General features: G+C 37.0%; 1 protein-coding gene and 1 long non-coding RNA gene across 2 annotated transcripts in view; one reads left to right on the top strand and one right to left on the bottom strand.

The window, feature by feature from the left end:
* LOC107756632 (nuclear ubiquitous casein and cyclin-dependent kinase substrate 1-like) overlaps positions 1 to 6,709 on the bottom strand; it is a 14,078-nt gene extending 7,369 nt beyond the window's left edge. Inside the window, exons 1-7 of the mRNA XM_016573816.1 lie at positions 6,430 to 6,709; positions 4,706 to 4,755; positions 4,417 to 4,513; positions 4,096 to 4,142; positions 3,861 to 4,013; positions 3,463 to 3,618; positions 3,112 to 3,267 (exon numbers count right to left, since the gene is read on the bottom strand). Coding sequence (XP_016429302.1) covers positions 3,112 to 3,267; positions 3,463 to 3,618; positions 3,861 to 4,013; positions 4,096 to 4,142; positions 4,417 to 4,513; positions 4,706 to 4,755; positions 6,430 to 6,446 — 676 coding nt within the window. The 5' untranslated portion in view covers positions 6,447 to 6,709. The remainder of the gene's footprint in view (positions 1 to 3,111; positions 3,268 to 3,462; positions 3,619 to 3,860; positions 4,014 to 4,095; positions 4,143 to 4,416; positions 4,514 to 4,705; positions 4,756 to 6,429) is intronic.
* Positions 6,710 to 7,750: 1,041 nt separating this feature from the next.
* LOC107756633 (uncharacterized) lies at positions 7,751 to 14,216 on the top strand. The gene is made up of 3 exons (XR_001641839.1): positions 7,751 to 7,838; positions 9,264 to 9,304; positions 14,100 to 14,216. It is a non-coding gene; the product is annotated as an uncharacterized LOC107756633 (long non-coding RNA).
* Positions 14,217 to 22,061: the final 7,845 nt, after the last annotated feature.

Consider the following 22,061-nt stretch of genomic DNA (forward strand, 5'->3'; position numbering starts at 1 on the left):
ACATAGAGTTGTAAATGAGAAAGAAGTTAATGTGCCTTCTAAAAATCTAAACAATTAAGACAGTAATATTTACACGTTTTAAATTGACAATTTATATGCTTGATTTATCCCTTTTCATAAAAATGATCTAAAGGCTGAAATGCTGTTGTATAAGATTTTTGTTTTTGTGAAAACCTGTATCTGAACTGTAAATCATGTCATTTTATTGCTCAGTAAAGTATGTTACTACAGACATTGTCCAACCCCACTCATACGGTGTTCATTTTACTTGTGCAGCTCTTAAAATGTCATAAATTGCCTTAAATTTAAAAAACTTCTGCAGATACCCTGTAAATAGTAAAATAAAATTCCTTCCTTCATATTTGTTATTTGTTGATATTTGTGTACTGAAAATATTTTTGATTGACATTTAAACTCCCATCTGATTTTCTATATAAAAAAAAAAAGGTCTTTGTTTATTTGGGCTAGTTAAATAAATTTTCGTCCTACCAGGGATTTTGAAATTTTGCGAGCCCTGTCATGATTCTCCTACAGATAACGAAACAAAATAGCTTGTCTACTAGAGGTTCTGACAAAATGTTATTTGTTACGGTCCATGTAATTTTTTATATTTTAATTATTTATTGCAAAATCTGCACCTCTTTTGTGGCTAATATTAATTTCATAATGATCCTTACTCCAGTAAGTCAAGTAGCAGAAGTTACAGAAAGTGAAAATGTGCAAATACTATTGGCCCATTTTGGGGTGAACTAAATATGCAAGACAAGTCTTGACTCTTACATGTCACTGTTTATAACACAGACCGTTCATCCTTTGCTGGACTGCTTAAAAAAAAATGGGGGCATAAATTAAGAGTACACCCACTTCTCCAGGCACCACTACACCACTGGCAGCAGTTTAACTTTTTATTTGTTTCTTTAACTGTATTTTATTTTGATAATGAACAGGCTGCAATGTCGCAAAAATATGTTGTGTGTGCGCGCGTGAGGCGCCGGCCCGATGGTCATACCAACGCTGGTTGGTTATACAGATAGAAGCAAGACATTATTCAAAACTGTCAAGCTTTTGCAAAATAAATAAAACTGTAAAGCTTTTGCAAAATAAAGAAAACTACTTTCTGCTGTCTCGTTTTCCTTTCCGAGAACTTGAGCGCGTCACAATGAACCGTAACTCAGCACATTTTTTCTTTCGTTTTGTTAATCTGTCAATTGGTTTAAGTGAAATACATTTCGTGTATATGCCTATATTCCTTTTTATGTAAGCCTATAGTTTTATTCTGTTTTCTCCGTTCACGGAAGCGCTGCAGTTGCGTGTGATCTGTTGAATCCTTCTTACACTATCCTCGTATAAACTCTAACACCGGTGCATTGCTATTGCGACTTACCTATGATGAGTTCACAGCTGAGTGGGCATTTCACTCGTTGGCGTCAGCGTTACATTTGCATAGACGTACTACTGGAATTCGTGATTGGTTGACAGCAAATTTCAAATATTAAATGGAACGATAAAATAACGTTATTAACCGGTTAATGGCCATTTCAAATTTTCGATTCTGTTCGGAACTATAAAATTAGATTTGGTTTCTCTTCCTGTCAAAATGTTGTTAGTTTCCGGTTTTCGTTTCTTGAACCGGTTCAGAGCCCTGTAGGAGAATGAGCCTAATATCGTCTTGACTATCGACAAAGACATCTGCTATCGTCGATAGGGCTGCACGATTATGACAAAAATCATAATTGTCGATTATTCCTTTGAAATTGTAATCGCGATTATGAATTACGATTAAATGAATGTTTACACCTTTGTTTGAAGCAACTGCATGCCATATTTTTATATGAAAATAAACAAGCTGAAAACACTAACTGAAAAACTTGTATTGCTTTTCTATAGTATTAAGCCTCAAGTGTCAACTATACATTGAATTGGTTTCTTTAAATAAAAAGGTAAAAATATGCATGGTATTATAATGTTATACTAAAACTAAAATTAAAACAAAAGGAAAAACCTTTAAGATAACATGTAGAAAGAAAAAAAGCATCTTAAGAATATGCAGAATAACATAAGTGGACTTTGACGATTAATTGCTGCTTTGAACGATTATGTAATTGTGGCATCCGTAATTGTAATCGCGATTAGAAATTCGATTAATTGTGCAGCCCTAATCGTCGATATATATCTGACTATCGTCGATACACGATACTATTGTCTATCGGCACAACCCTAATGAATATATGTGACCCTGGACCACAAAACCAGTCTTAAGTCGCTGGGGGTATATTTTTAGCAATAGTCAAAGAAAAACATTGTATGAGTCAAAATTATAAATTTTTCTTTTATGCCAAAAATCATTAGGATATTAAGTAAAGATCACGTTCCATGAAGATATTTTGTAAATTTCCCATCGTAAATATATCAAAACTTAATTTTTGATTAGTAATATGCATTGCTAAGAACTTCATTTGGACAACTTTAAAGGCGATTTTCTCAGTATTTTGAATTTTTTGCACCCTCAGATTCCAGATTTTCAAATAGTTGTATCTCGGCCAAATATTGTCCAATCCTAACAAACCATGCATCAATGGAAAGCTTATTTATTCAGCTTTCAAATGATGTATAAATCTCAATTTTAAAAAAAATTTACCCTTATGACTGGTTTTGTGGTCCAGGGTCACATATTACATTTTCACATATTAAAACAAAACTGTTATTTTAAATAGTACTCATTTCATAATATTACTGTTTTTGGAGGCATATTTTACATAAGAGTCTTCTTTTTTCAAAAACATTAAAATAATCTTACTGACCTGTACCTTGTGGCTACAGTAGTACTGCAGTATGTTTCATCAAACTTCAAAATATTTCTGCCTAAGGTCTTTTTTGGCATGTTTGAATTCAATAGCCTCAGGCCAACAACCTTTTTAAGCAATACATGACTTAAATGAGAAAATTTAAGGAATAGTTGACCCAAAAATGATAACGTGTCATGATTTTATGCTAATATCATTTACAGATCATTTCAAGCCCATATGATGTTCTTTGTTCCTTGAAACACAAAAAGAGAAACTTTGAAGACTCTTGTCCACACCCTAAAATCTCAAGAGCGGCAGTAGTTACCTGTGGCCTTTAGTCGGGGTTTAGGGGATTTCTTGTCCTTCTTCTCCACTCTCCTTCCTCCTCTCGGCACTACTTTTTTGCCTTTCTTTTTGGAGTGCCCATAGTCGCTGTCATCATCATCATCAACCATGAAGTCTTCATCACTGCCTGACTCTTCTGCAACAGAGAAAATTGTAATATACGGGTGTTCAAGTCAAAAGAGACAAAAAGGCTTCTATTAATTTTTTGTTCACTTGTTTTATCTTTTGCCAGGCCAAAACCATTAACAACTATAAGCAATGTTAATAATAATGATGCTTAATCAAAGTGACAAACATATTTAACAACGCAGTTAAAAACTAGCACACTTACGGTCCAGGTATGCCTGCTTTTCCTCATCCTTTTCCTCATCCTCACTGCCTCCGTCTCCTAGAAGGATTTCTCTCTGTTTGGACACGGCCTTTGACGCAGCCTGCCTCACCTGCCTCGGTTTCCTGCTCACCTCTTTTTCATCATCATCACTGTCATCTGCAGAGGAATCACAAGTGTCATGCACAACAGATGCACCCATATTTTCATTCATGCTTCATTTAATTTGCATCTATTTTCAGGTCATGCACTCCTAAACTGTGATTGTTTTATATATTGATCACATGATCTTATTCTGTCTTAATGGGCGGTTCTTGCCCAAAATAGGACTAGACTTTATGCTGATAGTTTAACGTCTGGTGCTTCATGTTTAATGTATTTTTTGTCGATCTGCGACTCACCTCCACCTCGTTTCCTCTTCAGTGTCTTTTTGCCTGGCTTCTCTGCCTTTCCTTTCTTTCCCTTTTTGGCCTTTTTGTCATCATAGTCACTTCCTCCATCTTCGTCTTCCTTTTTCTCTCCAAAGTCGTTGTCTTCATCACTACCGAAATCATCTGTAAAACACAAAATTATAGAGTAATCGTCTTTTTATAAATCAATAATTCATCTACGGTAGATGAAACTAACGCAATTCACCTGCTGAATCATTTTTGGATTTGGAGAGTTTGTCATCTGAATCCTCGCTGTAAGACAACAGAAAAAGAACGTTAGTAGTTTGATCTTAGAAGGAAAATGTCCTAGTGTGTGGTATTTATTTCCTAGTTATAATTAACTGCCGCATATGTGGGTCATAAGGAGAAAATGGATCTCAAAAAGGTTTACGTTCCCCAGAGATTCAAACACATGCGAAACCAGTCGTGAAATTCACTCGTTCGCACCATTTGGTACATATTAAGTCATTTAAAATCATTATTCTGATACTATTTGTTGAAGTACTAAAATTAGACAGATTCTTGCCTGTCTTCCTGCGAATTCTTAGACTTCTTGTGCTTGATTTCACGAGGTGGAGCACGTATCTTCTTAGTTGTTTCCTTTTCTCTCCCATAGTCCTCATCTGGAGGCAAAAACGAAGACAGATTGAACCAAGTACACAATAGCACAAACTGATTACCTAAAGCAGTTTTGAATTGCTTATATAGAAGAATGTTTATATGCCAATATTGAGTAAACATGCAAAGAGTACTGTTGACATACATTCATACTTTTCTGAAAGCTTAAACAATGGATTTTAGAGATGGTTTATTACCTGCATCGTCAGATTCGTTGAACTGGGAGTAATTCACCACCTTTCTGTTCCTGTAAGAGAGACAACATACTGTAACGAGAGTTTCCAAGCACACATTTGTGATGCAGCGGTGCATGTGGCGTTAATTCACGTTTTAAGGGCTTACAGACCATCGGAAGGTGGTCAGCATTTCTTCAGGAAACTAAAGCTCATTTAACATGCCTCGCTTCATTATGTTTACTTGAATTAATGATCGTTAAACAGTTCCTTAATTAGCATTTCAATAAGGGTTTCATTAATACTGCAGTCTTGTCCCATTTAACCACTCAGGCCACTCAACACGAGATGCTTGAAGAGCCACAAGTTACTTCTAAGTAATTAGATGGATCACAAGACTTTTTGGATTATAATTTACAATACACTTCCACCCAGAAATTGCTAGTAAATTTGACAAATAATTACAAAGAAATGGCAAGTAAGTAACACGTTGAATTAAATGTGTAATTTACAAAAAATTGGGGGGTTGGAATAGTGCAGAAATACTTTGTACTCAGAAACTGCTAGTAAATTTTATAAATAATCACAAAGAAATGGCAAGTAACACGATTTTTAAGTATTTAGACCGAAATAGTATTCTCTCCTATTTTTCACAGCACACTTAAAAATCAATTCAGAGAGCACATGATATTATACAGAATACAATACATTTTAAACGGTAAAATCTGAAAATTGAGCAGGAATCTTGTCATTCACTATTTCCTTTTCCATCTAAAATAATAATTAAGCTTGCGAAACCAATTCGGCGGAAATGTCTCATTTACATGTTTATTAGTAACAATAGTTAGTACTGTCAGACTCTTTTCATAATCTGTCTTAATTTATGCTTTAATAATAGTGCTTATACAAGTTTTATTGCAAAAACAGTATCTTTCGCCTATGGTTACCGTGGTGGATGTTTGGGAGGGCAGCGCGGGACCATTTTATAGTCGGTACATGATGAATGCCCGTGCGATATTTTTCATCTTTTGTAGATAAAAATAACACATAGCCATATACACTAATCTGTTGGTATTTGAAGTGAAAATGTGGTGAGTGAATATCAAATTTTGTGCACATTTTCCTCAATTCCAAACGGGGGGGAGGGGGGGGTCGCTCTTAGCCACCCCGCCCCCCTCTAACGTCACCCGCGTCGTGTTAATTTACCGCTATCAAAAAAATCCCTCAAAACGCGCTTCCCTGCCCAACAACACCAACTGGCTTTCGCAACCTATTGTTTCTGCATCACTGAGATATTTGCGCAAATATGTGCGCATAACAGGTTACAAAATCACTTGAGTGGGCCAATGAGCACCTTCAGTGGGATTTTATTACCCCTCCTGAAGCTTTGGCGGGGATTAATGGGAAGCCATATTCTCACTGGCTTAACGTACAAGGAAACACGAAGCCTCTGAGTGCTTCTCACACAACAAACATTCTGAAATGTAGGTAGGTGATGCACAAGGAACATCAGATCGCAGAATCCTGGTTGATGCACACTAGAAACGTGCAAGATCAGCCATAAATATAAAAGAGACAGTCCTCCGCCACTGGGAAAGAGACAACGAGCAAAATGCATGCACGAATGAGCAAAAACGTTACAAAATCGAGCTCTAAACAAGAAGCTAAGGATGCCTGGCACATGCGTGAAGCCCAGGACTCGGTGTGCATGCAGCAGCCATCAGCAGGACGAATGGAAACCCACGTACCTCACTGGTCTTGCCATTTTGCAGGAATACTGTAGAGGTTACAATTGTGAAAGAGCAAAAGAAAAGCACGGAAAATGGAGACGAAATGTGGTATTTTAAAACACAAGAGGGCTAAAGGTGACGTCGCAAAACCAACGCCCTCTCCCTGTGCTAAAAATGAAACAATGCGGGAAATACTCCTGCTCTACGAAAGTATTTAGTTTAAATTGTACCTTCAGCTACTCAAAATGGTGAATAAAACAAACTGAAACTGCAGCCTTCGCGCAACCTAACGATTGGACGGTGGGCGGGCATTTTTGTTTAAACTCCGCCCGCTCGGCTGGATTTGCCCAGAGAGCGACGCTATTGGTCTGTTTGAACAAATGTTTGATTTGGGATTGGGTTTCGCGGCTGTCGATCAAACATAGGGTCTCCAAAGCAATTACCCTCCCCCTCGTTTGCGGATAGGTTGAACAGCATGGCTCAGAAACAAAAAGAGGCCCTAACGATATGCAAGATGTCCCAGTTTAAGTGTAGAACAACTTTGTGTTGTTTGTTTCGTTTGAAATTAAGTTTATATAAATGAATATGCGCTTTAAATAATGGAGAGCGCACAGCAGAAGGTTTGAAACCCCCAACGTATTCATTTTTGCTGGATACTGGCCTAAAATGGGATTTTAAGTAGATAATTACTGCAAATATAATGATAACAAAACATAGTAATGCTAACAGAAAACAGGCCTGATATTGTTGAACCCTTATATCATATTTCATCATTTAAATTTTTATGATAAGTATGTTAATGTTCATTGTTATTTTAATGAGAAATCATGTAAATGTTTGGATATTTTACAATTGTTTACTATTATTTTTATGGCTCAGAAATGATCTTAGGTTGTTGTTGTTTCATTTTTTTCTCTCTCTCTGAAATTAAGTTTGCGTAAATTAATATGTGGTTTAAGAGCATAGGAAAGAAGGGGTTTAGAAAGGTTTAAGACCCACAACGTATTGCTTTTAGCTGACTTTTACCCTAAAACGTGCCTCAACTTGATAATTCTTGAAAAAATGTTATTGCAAATGTAATAATATATTACTTTAATGTTGACCTTTATTTGTGTTTATGTTATAAAAGCTTAAAACATTCACTCTTGCTATTTCGATGGAAATGAATGTGAATAGCAATGCAGGCTGCTTGATATTCAGTCTCCAGGGTCACATGACTGCAAGGCATCTGTATTCCAGCATAAGCAATGTATCTAACATGTCATTTCAAAGGATTTTTATGCATACATGAAATGCAGTGACTGTATTTCTTTTTATTTCTGTTTCAGGGAAAAGGATTTCTTCCTCTTTCTTCGCTGCAGACCCTGGAATCCTCTCTGCTCAGCAGTTATTGAAGTGAGGAGAAGGTACGTCTCCATGGCAACCAGGTATGATTCTCATCCATTTCATTTATTTATTTAGTTGCCCATCCATCAGTGTTTGCATTTCTTTAGCCTTCTCTAATCTTCCAAAGCATCTCTGTATGAGTTCCTGAGAAAGAAATCTGCTACTATCAAGGGTCAGTCGTCTCATATTGTTTTTATTTATTTGGATGCATGTCATCTGTTGCCACAGCAACCACTCACTTTTCTCCCTGGAGTGCACACAGAAATCACATCTTTGCTGTCACAAAAAGTAGGACATGTGCAAAAAAAATGCTCACACAGGCTATAACACCATACAGATGTGGGGCCCACATGCATAAACTTGTGTTTGCTCACAGCTTATGGGCAAAGTGCAATTAAATCACTAGTTTCTGTTACACAAGGTGCTTGTCAAAATTCATTTGATCTGGAACTAAATTTTAATGTTGGTGAATCTCACAAAACCTGTCATTACATGCCCTCTCAAAGAAATAAATAGAATAATTGTTTTTAAATCAAGAATGTTTTTAGAATCATTCACTTTTTTCTTGCATTGTGAGAAATAAATAAACTAAAGAAAATAATTATTAAAAAATGTAAATTGTTTAGACAAGTGAAAAGAATTTGAGAAGATTGTATTTTTTAAATAATAAATCAGAAAATAAAATGAAAGCATCACAATCCAAAAATCTTAACTGTTCTCAAATAGACTTGATTTTCTTAATGCAAATTATAATTTTGATTATAATACATATGTTTTCTAGGGTGAAATGTGTCCTGGACATATTTACTGAGATTCATCCAGGTAAGGATCTCATAGAAACAGGTTGCATGTTTCTCCCTGGAGTGCACACAGAAATCACATCTTTGCTGTCACAAAAAGTAGGACATGTGCAAAAAAAATGCTCACACAGGCTATAACACCATACAGATGTGGGGCCCACATGCATAAACTTGTATTTGCTCACAGTTCATGGGCAAATTACAGTGGAATGCAATTAAATCACTAGTTGCTGTTATACAAGGTGCTTAGAATTCTTGTCAGACCAAAAATTCATTTCATCTGGTAAAAACTAAATTTTAATGTTGGTGAATCATACAAAATCTCACAAAACCTGTCCTAACCTGCTCACAAAATCCAAAGAAATAAACATAATTTTTTTTTTTCAATCAAGAATGTTTGTAGAACCATTCACTTTTTTTGCAGTGTGAGAAATAAACAAAAGGAAATAATAATAATAATAATAATAATAATAATAATACAATCAATTGTTTAGATTGGTATTTGAGAAGATTGTATTTTGTTAAAGTTTCTAAAAAAAAGTAAGAAAATTAAGAAAAAAGGAAAATGTCACAATGCAAAAATCCCAATTGTTTTCAAATATGCTTAATTTTCTTTAATTTTGATTATAATAAATACATATGTTTTGTCTTTTTTTTGTCTTCTAGGGTGAAATGTGACCTGGGCATATTTACTGAGATGCATTCAGGTAGGGATCTCATAAATTTTGAGCTAATGCTTTGAATGGAAACATGTTACGTCTTTATACTTTGGTGACAATTTTTAAAATGCCCCCAGAAAAGGCAATAACTTATAGTAGCTTGTCCATTGCAACTCTACAGTTGCAAGGCTAATAAAAGGACACAAGAGGGCAGTATGGCACTGCTATGATATGATTTGCTTAGAAATTGTAATCCAGTTTTGTACAGAGAAATTGATATTTTAATAATAGGGCTGTTATGCAATGTTAGTTTTTCCTGTGTGTTCTTCAAGTGAGATCATGTGCAAAACCATTGTGATTATATTAAAACTGTCTTGACTGTATGTGGGTTCTGTATATTGTAGTCTGTTTACCTGACTACAAAAAATATTTGTGTGCTTAAGCCATGCTTAAAAAAGGTCAGTGTCTTTATTGTACTCTACAGCACAAAATATCAAACCAAGAGCCATTTATTTTAAAGAAAGGTTTCGTGCAAAACATTTTACGAAAAGGTAGTTTTATATTTTGCTATATGAGGCAGTGACATTCATGCTTTCTTAATTGTAGATACTTTTTGGAGTGGTATGTAGGTATTTCATGTGAATTCAGATTCATATACAATATAAAAGGTTGTTTTGTTCTTTGGCAATTAATGTCGTATAAGTGCATATTCTACATTTTTTGAACCACTTCAGACAGAAATTCAGTTCATAAAATACAGACACCGAGATTGCTGTGAATTTTATAAAATTGAAGTTGTTTAATTTGTCCTTAAGTTATACTGTTATATGTTGATGAAATATTAGGGGTAACAAAGGGCTAAGGGTTTATATGGTCATGAAAGGAGCTGAATTGCACAAACAGGGTTAGTAAGTGTTGTTTATAATATCTCATGTTTAATGTGAAATAGTTTCCCAAAAATGAAAATGAGCTAAAAATGTACTCTCCCTCAGGCCATCCAAGATGTAGATGAGTCTGTCTCTTCATCAGAACTGATTTAGAGAAAAGTAGCATTGCATCACTTGTTCACCAATGGATCCTCTGCAGTGAATGGGTGCCGTCAGAATGAGAGTCCAAACAGCTGATAAAAACATCACAATAATCCACACCACTCCAGTCCATCAGTTAATGTCTTGCTGCACATTTAACAAATCTGTCATTAAATCACTTCTGGCCAAAATAAGAGCCCACAATCCATAATAACTCCTCCAGTGAAAAAGTCCATCCCCTGATGTCCTCTCACATCAAAATCCACCAACATATTTGTTTAGAGCTGTTTTGGACTGTAAATGGTGCTTGATCTGTGCATATTTCTCTCCTGATCCAGACTTGATGACTCACACTGGAGAAAGCAATGCAATGGATCAAGGACTCGTATTTTAGCTGGAAGCAGCAAGTTAAAAAATGTCTTAATGATGGATTTGTTTCTTCCAAACATTCAGCTTTTCACTTCACAAGATGTTAATTGATGGACTGGAGTCGTGAGGATTACTTGTGGATTATTATATTATTACTGATGGCACCCATTGCACTACTCTTTTAGGTCCTGTGGCAAAACCTCTGAAACTTGTTTATTTGAATGTAGTGCCTGGACTTCCATTGTAAGTGCACGCATAGATGTTGTCGATAGATTATAACTTGTATTGAACCCGGGACATTTTTTGCTAGACCAGCCCCCAACTAGTACTTTCTAGCATGAACCTTCCTTGACCAACATGAAAATTCATGCTGCAGGCTAATGCATACCAGAGAGGCACCCACTGAGTCCACACAGTTCTGCGTTTAAAGATGCTGACTGTGTCAGGTTGTTTAGCAGGTGAAGGTTCGGGTGCAGGTTGCATTTAAAAGAGCAGGTATTTTCTCTCGCCACAGCGCCAAACAGTATCTCCATCCTGAAACAACCAGGAGTCCGGATGCAGCTGCGTCCCATCGCTGAACCTCTGATAGCACACTTCAGTCAGTGCTGTGGGGAGTTTATTCAAATAGATCTCAACTCCCTGCAGCCTGTTTTACACACAAACACGCAGCGAGAACCCAGTCTATGGATTTTGAATTTTAAAACATACTTATTTACAATCGCAGGCAGACTATTCTTGAACAAGAGCCCTGCAGAAAAATGAGAGGAGACTCGCAGCGAGAGGACGGCGGGAAAAAGTAGTAATGTCTTTTTTATTGAAGTATGCCAAATTAAAGAATCAGATAGGTCGTTATACCCGTTATATCTAAATGATGGATATTTCTTAATGAGTTGCAACTTTAGTGTATTTCTTATTTTATTTTATGGTGTCATTTTCAATCAGCTTATGCAAAAAAAAAAAAAAAAAGTGAAAATATCATATAAAAGTTAACTATTAATTACTCTTAGTAAGAGAAAGATGTTATAAAAAATGTAATTTCCACCACAGAATTGAATTAGTGATATGAGATGTGGTGGGAATGATATTTTAAACATTTTTGAATGAGATTTTAAGTTCAAATGTGCCCTTTTATATATAGATATAACCCAAATATTTTTTTTCCTCACCAAGTCACTGAACATAAATCTTCTATGTTTAGCAAGAAGCTCCACACAGGAGCCATTTTTCTCAGATTTGCTTTGTTGCTCTTTAATCCTGAAAATAATAAGTTTCCGTGATCCTCCCCAAAACGTTCTCTAACATTTTACATGAAGCAACACTGAGTTTTAATCTGCAGTAAACTCCAGATGGCTTGAAGTAGGACTTTGAAACCAACGACAAGGAATGGCTGAAAAATTAGGGGCCGCAGAGCTTTAACGCCCCGCAAAGCAACTTATTTAAATTAGAACAAAGACGTTCCGGGATGAAACATTCTCCTCAACCAGAAGGCATTTTAAAGCTATAGAATATATTCAATGCTAATGCCTTTGAAACTTCCAAGAGAGATGTTTTAAGGAATTCTTAAGCCGTATTGAAGGGTTTAAAAACTTCCACACAGCTAGATAAAATCTTTAAATTAGTAAATCTTTAGAATGTTCATTTCTAACAGTCAACTGATAAAATGAGGCTTATAAACTATTGCTAATAAAAAGGATTCCATTGAGTCTGTACAAAAAATAAATCTTAAAGGTCAAACACAGTACGAGCAGAGATATTCTCCATAAAAACTCCTTCTGATGAAGTTGGTTGGCCAAGGTAGTCTTGGTGGTTAGGTAGTTAAAGCAATTTTAAAGCAACATACTGGTAAAAAATGTATAGCCTGAATGCACTGGAAGTCACTTTGGATAAAAGCGTCTGCTAAATGCATAAAAAAAAAAAAAAAATTCAGTACAGCAAATGTGGCCTGTTTACATGAATGCATTTACAGTGGAAGTTGATGAGGCATTGCACTGCATTCTGATGTTTACATAAGGCTAGTTGAATAAATCACTTACTAATCTTGTCTGTGCAAAGTTAAATTCACTATTTCTCCTGTCATGATTATGCAAAGACTATAAAACAGACATTTGTTTGTTTTAAACTATACAGCTTATTGTTCAACTCTACATGTTTTTTTTTTGTTTTAATATACAAGCTAATATGTGAACCTGGATCACAAAACGAGTCATAAGGGTCAATTTTTTGAAATTGAGGTTTATACATCATCTGAAAGCTGAATAAATACGCTTTTTTAATTATGTATGGTTTGTTAGGATAGGACAATATTTGGCCGAGATACAACTATTTGAAAATCTGGAATCTGAGAGTGCAAAAAAATCTAAATATTGAGAAAATCGCCTTTAAAGTTGTCAAAATGAAGTTCTTAGCAATGCATATTACTAATCAAAAATGAAGTTTTTATATATGTACAGTAGGAAATTTACAAAATATCTTCATGGAACATGAGCTTTACTTAATATCCTAATGATTTTTGGCATAAAAGAAAAATTATTTTGACCCATGCAGTGTATTGTTGGCTATTGCTGCAAATATACGCGTGCTATGACTGCTTTTGTGGTTCAGGGTCACATATAGGGCCTATGCATATGCAGTCCCAACAGGATTTTTTATTATTATTATTATTTTTTTTTTAAAATATCCACCAGGTGAAAATTGTGATCACTCCAAAAGTAATAGCCTACCACACCTCTTCTCTGTTTACTTTGAAACAATTTTCACTCAGAAATTGCTACATTTCACAAATAAGTACAAAGAAAAGGCAAGTAACATTGAATTAAACATGAACTTTTGAAATAGAAAGACTGAAAGAGTATTTTCTTATAAAACATACTCCAGTAATCTTTCAAAAAAATCGTTTTTCGGTTGCATTAGTGATGCTTGCCCTAGCGACAGCACACATAATCTGTAGAGTCTACACAGCCTATGTACAAAACGCTGTTTAATAGAGCCAAATCCTCCTAAAATAGATTCCATATCATAAAGCTGTCTGGTTGAGATGCATTTCAAGAGCTCCCAATCTACATAATGTAAGTCAGTTGATTTTAAGCCGTTCGCCTTGGCAAGGCAAATGAGCGGCAGCTCTTTCCATATGTTCATGCGAGTAAACAGACATGGTGGATTGTGTCATAACTGTTTGTCTCTATAGACATCAGCCACCTGTTGGGGAAATCTGCTTTATGTTCACGAATCCAAACGATAATGCGACATGTCAGGTTGTGTCAGCTGCCGCCACCCCACCAGGGCGTCAGGGGTGCGTGTTTGCATGGGCATATGTGAGTGAAGGGTGTCGCCCGTTCTCAGCAGGTCCTAGACATTCATAACCTATCAAGAAGCTTGTGTGATGCATTACATGTGACCTGGTGATAAAAATGTGAAAAAGTCTCTCGTTTTTTTTCTCTCCTCCTCAGTGGCGCACACTCGTCGAAAAGCTGTCATCTCTTCTGGTGTCTGCAGAGAAGGATCAAAGCAGGAACAGGCAGCCAGCGAGAGAGGGAAAGAGAGAGAGATTTCGGGGTGAACCAGAGGACGCAGCCTCTTCTGTTAAACAGGGTAACCCAGTTGCTGCCAGATTGAAGGAAGCCTGCTTCTCTGTAAACATATTCAATTAAGACATCAAACTTCAAACCGTACGATGAAAAAGAATGCCGATGAGGAGAAAGACGGGTTCGGGGTCGAACTGCGTGCCTCCACTGCTTTTCTCTGATTTAGAAACAGACTTCTTTTGATTAAATAATCATCGCTTCGTAGAAATGCAAGTTGCGGACCAGACGTGCGCATAGACACAGCTGAAATATAATGAGCTCGGTAAGATGCCGCAGAAGTGCTGCTGTTTTTAAGACCTCTGAATAAAATTTCTTTAGATCAGGGGTGCTCATGCTACGTTCCAACAGTTTCCAACGTCCTACTTGGAAAAGTGCAATAGAATGCCACAAACCGGACTTCCAACTGTGAAACCAGAATTTGGATCAGCATACTACTCTTACTATTTCTTCTATATTTATATATGGTAGTAATATTCCAAATTTAGATTGTTTTCTGACAGGTTTCCTGAACACGCCCCCATCGGCCATTGGTCAGACAAACAGATAGCACCGCCCTAATCTTATGTTATAGAGTGCAACAATCGGGTTTCTCCATAGCCTAATTGATTTTTAACAATAACTTAAACCTTTGAAGACAGACCAGTGAGCTACAAGGTTGTTAATCGATGGTATATGGTTTTGTTGAAGATATCAGCCCACATTATTTAAGGAATAATTTTTAACAGCAGTATTCCGGGTAAAATAGACATTTTAGAGACATTTGAAGAAACATTTTCACATCTGTGTTGCATGGAATTGTGGGCAGTTTTAGCCCAAAAAGCATGAAGGACCGAGCAGTAGTACCGTACAATTTGGGCACCTTTGCTGTGCAGACATGTTGTATTATATAGCTTTCGCCAGGTATTATAAGCTTTCTGGGTTGGAACTGAACTCTGTAGGACAGTTGATCTGGGCACCCCCGTGTTATGCCTGAAAGGACCCTTAGGTTAAATCCTGCAAACCATTTAGATCCAGTCTCCCCAGTGCACACCTAAGGTGAAATGGTGCACCACAATCTTCTGATGCTGCATTAAAGGAGTATTTCACCCAAAAATGAAACATTTGCTGAAAATTTACTCCCAGTTTACTCTCAGGCCATCCAAGATGTAGATGAGTTTGTTTCTTCATTAGAAAAGGTTTAGAAAGATTTAGCATTCCATCACTTGCTCACCAATGGATCCAGTGAATGGGTGCCGTCAAAATGAGAGTCCAAACAGCTGATAAAAACATCACAATATTCCACACCACTCCAGTCCATTGATTCACATTTTGTGAAGTGAAAATCTGTGTTTCCAGGAAACAAATTAGTCAAGATGTTTTTAACTTCAAACTGTTGAGTTCATAATCCATAATATTGATTTCTCCACTGAAGAAGTTGTCTTAATCGGAATCAGGAGAGAAATATGCACAGATTAAGCTCCATTTACAAGCAAGTTTTAATGTGAAAGGGTAACCGGGAAAGGACTGGAGAAAGCATTATTATGGAATATTGACATGTATTTTGACCAGAAACAACATTTTCATGTTAAACACGTCTTAAGGAAGGATTTGTTTCCTACAAACATGCAGATTTTCACACCACAAGGTGTTAACTGATGGACAGGTGTGGAGTAGATTACTTGTGGATTTTATAGGGATGTAACGATTAACCGCGAGCCGGTTGAAAATCGATTTAAGTATGTGACGATTCAAATCGGTTGAGATGCTAAACAAATCGCGATTCAATTAGGGGTAGGAGTTTATATGAACGTATGTCTGAGGGGAACTTACTGTCTTTCGATGGTATTTTTTCTTTTCCTCTTGCCTCTGTATAATGCATATTAAAGTTCATAAATCCAGCGCTGCTTTGTTTACAGCGGAAACCAAGGAAACGCTTTAAGCGCCACCTGCTGGCAGTGCATTAGTGATGCTTGCCCTAGCGACAGCACACATAATCTGTAGAGTCTACACAGCCTATGTACAAAACGCTGTTTAATAGAGCCAAATCCTCCTAAAATAGATTCCATATCATAAAGCTGTCTGGTTGAGATGCATTTCAAGAGCTCCCAATCTACATAATGTAAGTCAGTTGATTTTAAGCCGTTCGCCTTGGCAAGGCAAATGAGCGGCAGCTCTTTCCATATGTTCATGCGAGTAAACAGACATGGTGGATTGTGTCATAACTGTTTGTCTCTATAGACATCAGCCACCTGTTGGGGAAATCTGCTTTATGTTCACGAATCCAAACGATAATGCGGCATGTCAGGTTGTGTCAGCTGCCGCCACCCCACCAGGGGTACGTGTTTGCATGTGCATGTGTGAGTGAAGTGTGTCGCCCTTTCTCAGCAGGTCCTAGACACCCATAACCTATCAAGAAGCTTGTGTGCTGCATTACATGTGACCTGGTGATAAAAATGTGAAAAAGTCTCTCGTTTTTTTTCTCTCCTCCTCAGTGGCGCACACTCGTCGAAAAGCTGTCATCTCTTCTGGTGTCTGCAGAGAAGGATCAAAGCAGGAACAGGCAGCCAGCGAGAGAGGGAAAGAGAGAGAGATTTCGGGGTGAACCAGAGGACGCAGCCTCTTCTGTTAAACAGGGTAACCCAGTTGCTGCCAGATTGAAGGAAGCCTGCTTCTCTGTAAACATATTCAATTAAGACATCAAACTTCAAACCGTACGATGAAAAAGAATGCCGATGAGGAGAAAGACGGGTTCGGGGTCGAACTGCGTGCCTCCACTGCTTTTCTCTGATTTAGAAACAGACTTCTTTTGATTAAATAATCATCGCTTCGTAGAAATGCAAGTTGCGGACCAGACGTGCGCATAGACACAGCTGAAATATAATGAGCTCGGTAAGATGCCGCAGAAGTGCTGCTGTTTTTAAGACCTCTGAATAAAATTTCTTTAGATCAGGGGTGCTCATGCTACGTTCCAACAGTTTCCAACGTCCTACTTGGAAAAGTGCAATAGAATGCCACAAACCGGACTTCCAACTGTGAAACCAGAATTTGGATCAGCATACTACTCTTACTATTTCTTCTATATTTATATATGGTAGTAATATTCCAAATTTAGATTGTTTTCTGACAGGTTTCCTGAACACGCCCCCATCGGCCATTGGTCAGACAAACAGATAGCACCGCCCTAATCTTATGTTATAGAGTGCAACAATCGGGTTTCTCCATAGCCTAATTGATTTTTAACAATAACTTAAACCTTTGAAGACAGACCAGTGAGCTACAAGGTTGTTAATCGATGGTATATGGTTTTGTTGAAGATATCAGCCCACATTATTTAAGGAATAATTTTTAACAGCAGTATTCCGGGTAAAATAGACATTTTAGAGACATTTGAAGAAACATTTTCACATCTGTGTTGCATGGAATTGTGGGCAGTTTTAGCCCAAAAAGCATGAAGGACCGAGCAGTAGTACCGTACAATTTGGGCACCTTTGCTGTGCAGACATGTTGTATTATATAGCTTTCGCCAGGTATTATAAGCTTTCTGGGTTGGAACTGAACTCTGTAGGACAGTTGATCTGGGCACCCCCGTGTTATGCCTGAAAGGACCCTTAGGTTAAATCCTGCAAACCATTTAGATCCAGTCTCCCCAGTGCACACCTAAGGTGAAATGGTGCACCACAATCTTCTGATGCTGCATTAAAGGAGTATTTCACCCAAAAATGAAACATTTGCTGAAAATTTACTCCCAGTTTACTCTCAGGCCATCCAAGATGTAGATGAGTTTGTTTCTTCATTAGAAAAGGTTTAGAAAGATTTAGCATTCCATCACTTGCTCACCAATGGATCCAGTGAATGGGTGCCGTCAAAATGAGAGTCCAAACAGCTGATAAAAACATCACAATATTCCACACCACTCCAGTCCATTGATTCACATTTTGTGAAGTGAAAATCTGTGTTTCCAGGAAACAAATTAGTCAAGATGTTTTTAACTTCAAACTGTTGAGTTCATAATCCATAATATTGATTTCTCCACTGAAGAAGTTGTCTTAATCGGAATCAGGAGAGAAATATGCACAGATTAAGCTCCATTTACAAGCAAGTTTTAATGTGAAAGGGTAACCGGGAAAGGACTGGAGAAAGCATTATTATGGAATATTGACATGTATTTTGACCAGAAACAACATTTTCATGTTAAACACGTCTTAAGGAAGGATTTGTTTCCTACAAACATGCAGATTTTCACACCACAAGGTGTTAACTGATGGACAGGTGTGGAGTAGATTACTTGTGGATTTTATAGGGATGTAACGATTAACCGCGAGCCGGTTGAAAATCGATTTAAGTATGTGACGATTCAAATCGGTTGAGATGCTAAACAAATCGCGATTCAATTAGGGGTAGGAGTTTATATGAACGTATGTCTGAGGGGAACTTACTGTCTTTCGATGGTATTTTTTCTTTTCCTCTTGCCTCTGTATAACGCATATTAAAGTTCATAAGTTCAGCGCTGCTTTGTTTACAGCGGAAACCAAGGAAACGCTTTAAACGCCACCTGCTGGCAGAGAGTGGAGTTGAGTGAATCGTTACATCCCTAGTGGATTATAGTCATGTTTTTATCAGCTGTTTGGACTCTCGTTCTGACGGCACCCATTCACTGCAGAGCATCCACTGGTGAGCAAGTGATGTAATGCTACATTTCTTCAAATATGTTTTGATGAAGAAACAAAATAATCTACATTTTGGATGGCCTGCAGGTGAGTAAATTTACAGCAGTTGTTATATTTTTGCGTGAAGTATCCTTTAATAGTCTTAATCCAGTTTCATATTTCATATTTGACCACATAATTAGACACATCTATGAGATTTAGGCTTGTCTGATTGTATACTTAATGCAATGCATGTGCATTTTGAATGTGTTCTCATGTCTTTGACCTGTCAGAGCAGAGGACATCTCTGTTTTAGCCAGAGGACGTTCACATGTTGATCTGGGATCAAAAACAGGGATGCCTCTCAAAGGTGACAAAGTTCACAATCTCGTCTGTCCCCACCCAATTATTTGTCTATTACAGTGTTTGCAAAGCGGTTTTCATCAGCTTTTTGCCCTAGATGCAGCCTGCGGTCTGGCGTGAATGAAACCCAATGCAACACTTGCTCTCTGTTGCTATCCCACTCTAAATCTCTATTGCTCTCTGTCCGCCTGAGAATGATAGAGATGTTTGACGTAATCGTATTTGACATCTTAGTTTTCTGACAGATGAGCGGACATTAATGGAGTCCTATTGCAGCCTCCGCCAATAGAGGTCACTGTAGATGCTGATGTCTGGCATCCTTTCATTTTCATCTCAAGCTGTGAATTCAAGGATGAATGTGATGGGAAACACATTAAAATGCATTTTCCAGCACTCCTGCTCAAGGCTTGCCATCATTTTTAATAGCATCTATGGTCTTGCTAAACAGAATTATAAATGTTGCATTTTAACAGGTTGTTTCTCATTAGTTATTCTTTCTTACATTCTCAATATTTCTATCCCATGACTTTCTGAACATGCCTGACAGGTTAACCTCTGGCTCAACCAACGGCATAATTTTCAGGTGGAACTAACTTGTAATAGGCTGTTTAGCAGGAAATTGTTTTACTATTTTTGTAGTATATAGTAAAAAACATGCATGCAACTTTTTAATCTCTCATTTATATATATATATATATATATATATATATATACAGTATATATCTCGGAGATCTCACAATTCCGAGTTTATATCTCACAATTTTGACTTTTTTCTCAGAATTGTGAGAAAAAAGTCTGATTGTGAGCTAAAAAGTCACAGTTACAGTATATACAGTACAGTATGGATACAGTATACAGATGTGTGTTCTCTTTCTGACACGCTTGAGTCTGTCAATTGGAAAAATGGAGTGAAAGAACGTTCGCTTTGACGTGTTTGGTTTAAACAGCTCGTTCGTGTCTTTGTACAGATATCAGAAGGTTCCCAGCGTAAGGAACAAGAGGATCGTTTATTTTTAATGGCACCCCGGATCATGTCAGAGGATTGTTTCGGGAGCATTTTGTTTTGTAAACGAGGCACAGTGTCATGGAGAGTTCACAAAGAAATATTTGTTGAAAGGTGAAGCAGTAGTGTACAGTACAGTACAGTAGATCTGACTGCAGCTGCATCACAAACCGTAAGTGAATGATTTCATAATGCTTTGTTTGGAAATTACTGTTTTATTTTGATCATGTTGTCAAAACACTCACATGCAATAGCGAGGGGGCGGGGCATTGATACTGTCTCCTATGCAATGACCTTAGCCAATCATAACAGTGGCCGATTCCTGAGAAGCCTTAAAGGACACGCCCCTTAAAACAGGGTGTTTTAGATAGAGGGCCAGAATTGAGGGTTGATGATAATTTTTCCACTTATTTATTTGTTTTATTGTGCAAAAAACTTTATTAACATTATAAGTAAACCTCGAAGAACATATTTAAATAATAAAAAATCCATGTCATGACCCCTTCAAAAACGGTCTTTGTAAAAAAAAGTATGCAATATACAGTATATACTATGCAGTAAACTGTGCAGGAAAGAATTCCATTTTAAGCATTTCAAGCACTCAGTTCGGTGCCACTAGTGGCAAAGAAATTATACATTTCAACTATCATGATAGACACAGACCGAGTATGTTTATTAAATATGATATGCAAAGGAGAATGTGAAAATAGGACGTTTATGTAAATGATTTGGTCTACTGCAATGATTCATAAGGAGCAACAGAAACGTATTGGCATATCTGTACTGGGCTATTATAGTTTTGACTGAAGGTGATGGTGTATAACAGGGTGTATTTTACTCTGGTGTGTTCTCTGTGAGATGACTCCCTGTTCAAATATCTTCTTATTTCAGCCTGAACTATGATGCCTGGCCACCCACACACACAGTTCACTTGCTGACATTTAGCAAAAATTCAATGGGTCCTCTTCACTTGGTATGTAAAAATTTTGCATCAGCTTAACTAGATCATATTTCTATGAATTATTTATACAATGAGATAAACACTTTTGTGACAGTCAATACTGTTTTTTGGTGATAATGAAAGCAACAGAGACTGTGAGAAGACACCAGCTTCCCTAAGTAGGTTCAGCCTGCATACTTCATGGTCTACAATTTTAGGGTCCTCCAGAACCATTTGACCTGAAACATAAAACCCCAAGAGCACCATTACTCAGGATCCTCAGGTGAACCGTCTCAATTCCTCAGACAGACCAAGCAACATACATGCTGCTCAAATAGATGTCTAGAGAGGAAATCTTCAGGTTTAATCATCAGACCCATCTATCTATCTGTCTATCTGTCTATCTGTCTGTCTGTCTGTCTGTCGTTCTGTTCTATCGTTCTATCTATCGTTCTATCTATCTATCATTCTATCTATTGTTCTATCGTTCTATCCATTGTTCTGTCTGTCTGTCTGTCTATCTATTGTTCTGTCTATCTATCATTCGGTTTATCCATCCATCCATTCATCCATCCATCTAAAAATGAGAGGTGGGATTTATTGTGTGAACAGCATAATAGGCCAATCATAGCGCCATGGAGGCATTACTCACTTGTTTATCTGTCTCTCTGTGTTTGTAAATATTTCAGGTAGTATTTGCAGCATTAATCAAACAATTAATGCTTTTATGTGCAATACATCTTATGTCAGATGTGTTATTGCATGTTTTTGCATTTTTTGTAAGCAGTATACCTTTAAAAAACAATGCATTTTCTTCACAGTTTAGCACTATTTTAAACATCTTTCAGATAAACACTTCTCTCCACAACAGCCTGAGACAATTCTTTCAACTGTCT

The sequence above is a fragment of the Sinocyclocheilus rhinocerous genome, unplaced genomic scaffold, assembly GCF_001515625.1.
Source record: "Sinocyclocheilus rhinocerous isolate Xijiao unplaced genomic scaffold, SAMN03320098_v1.1 scaffold532, whole genome shotgun sequence".
NCBI classification, from domain to species: Eukaryota; Metazoa; Chordata; class Actinopteri; order Cypriniformes; family Cyprinidae; genus Sinocyclocheilus; species Sinocyclocheilus rhinocerous.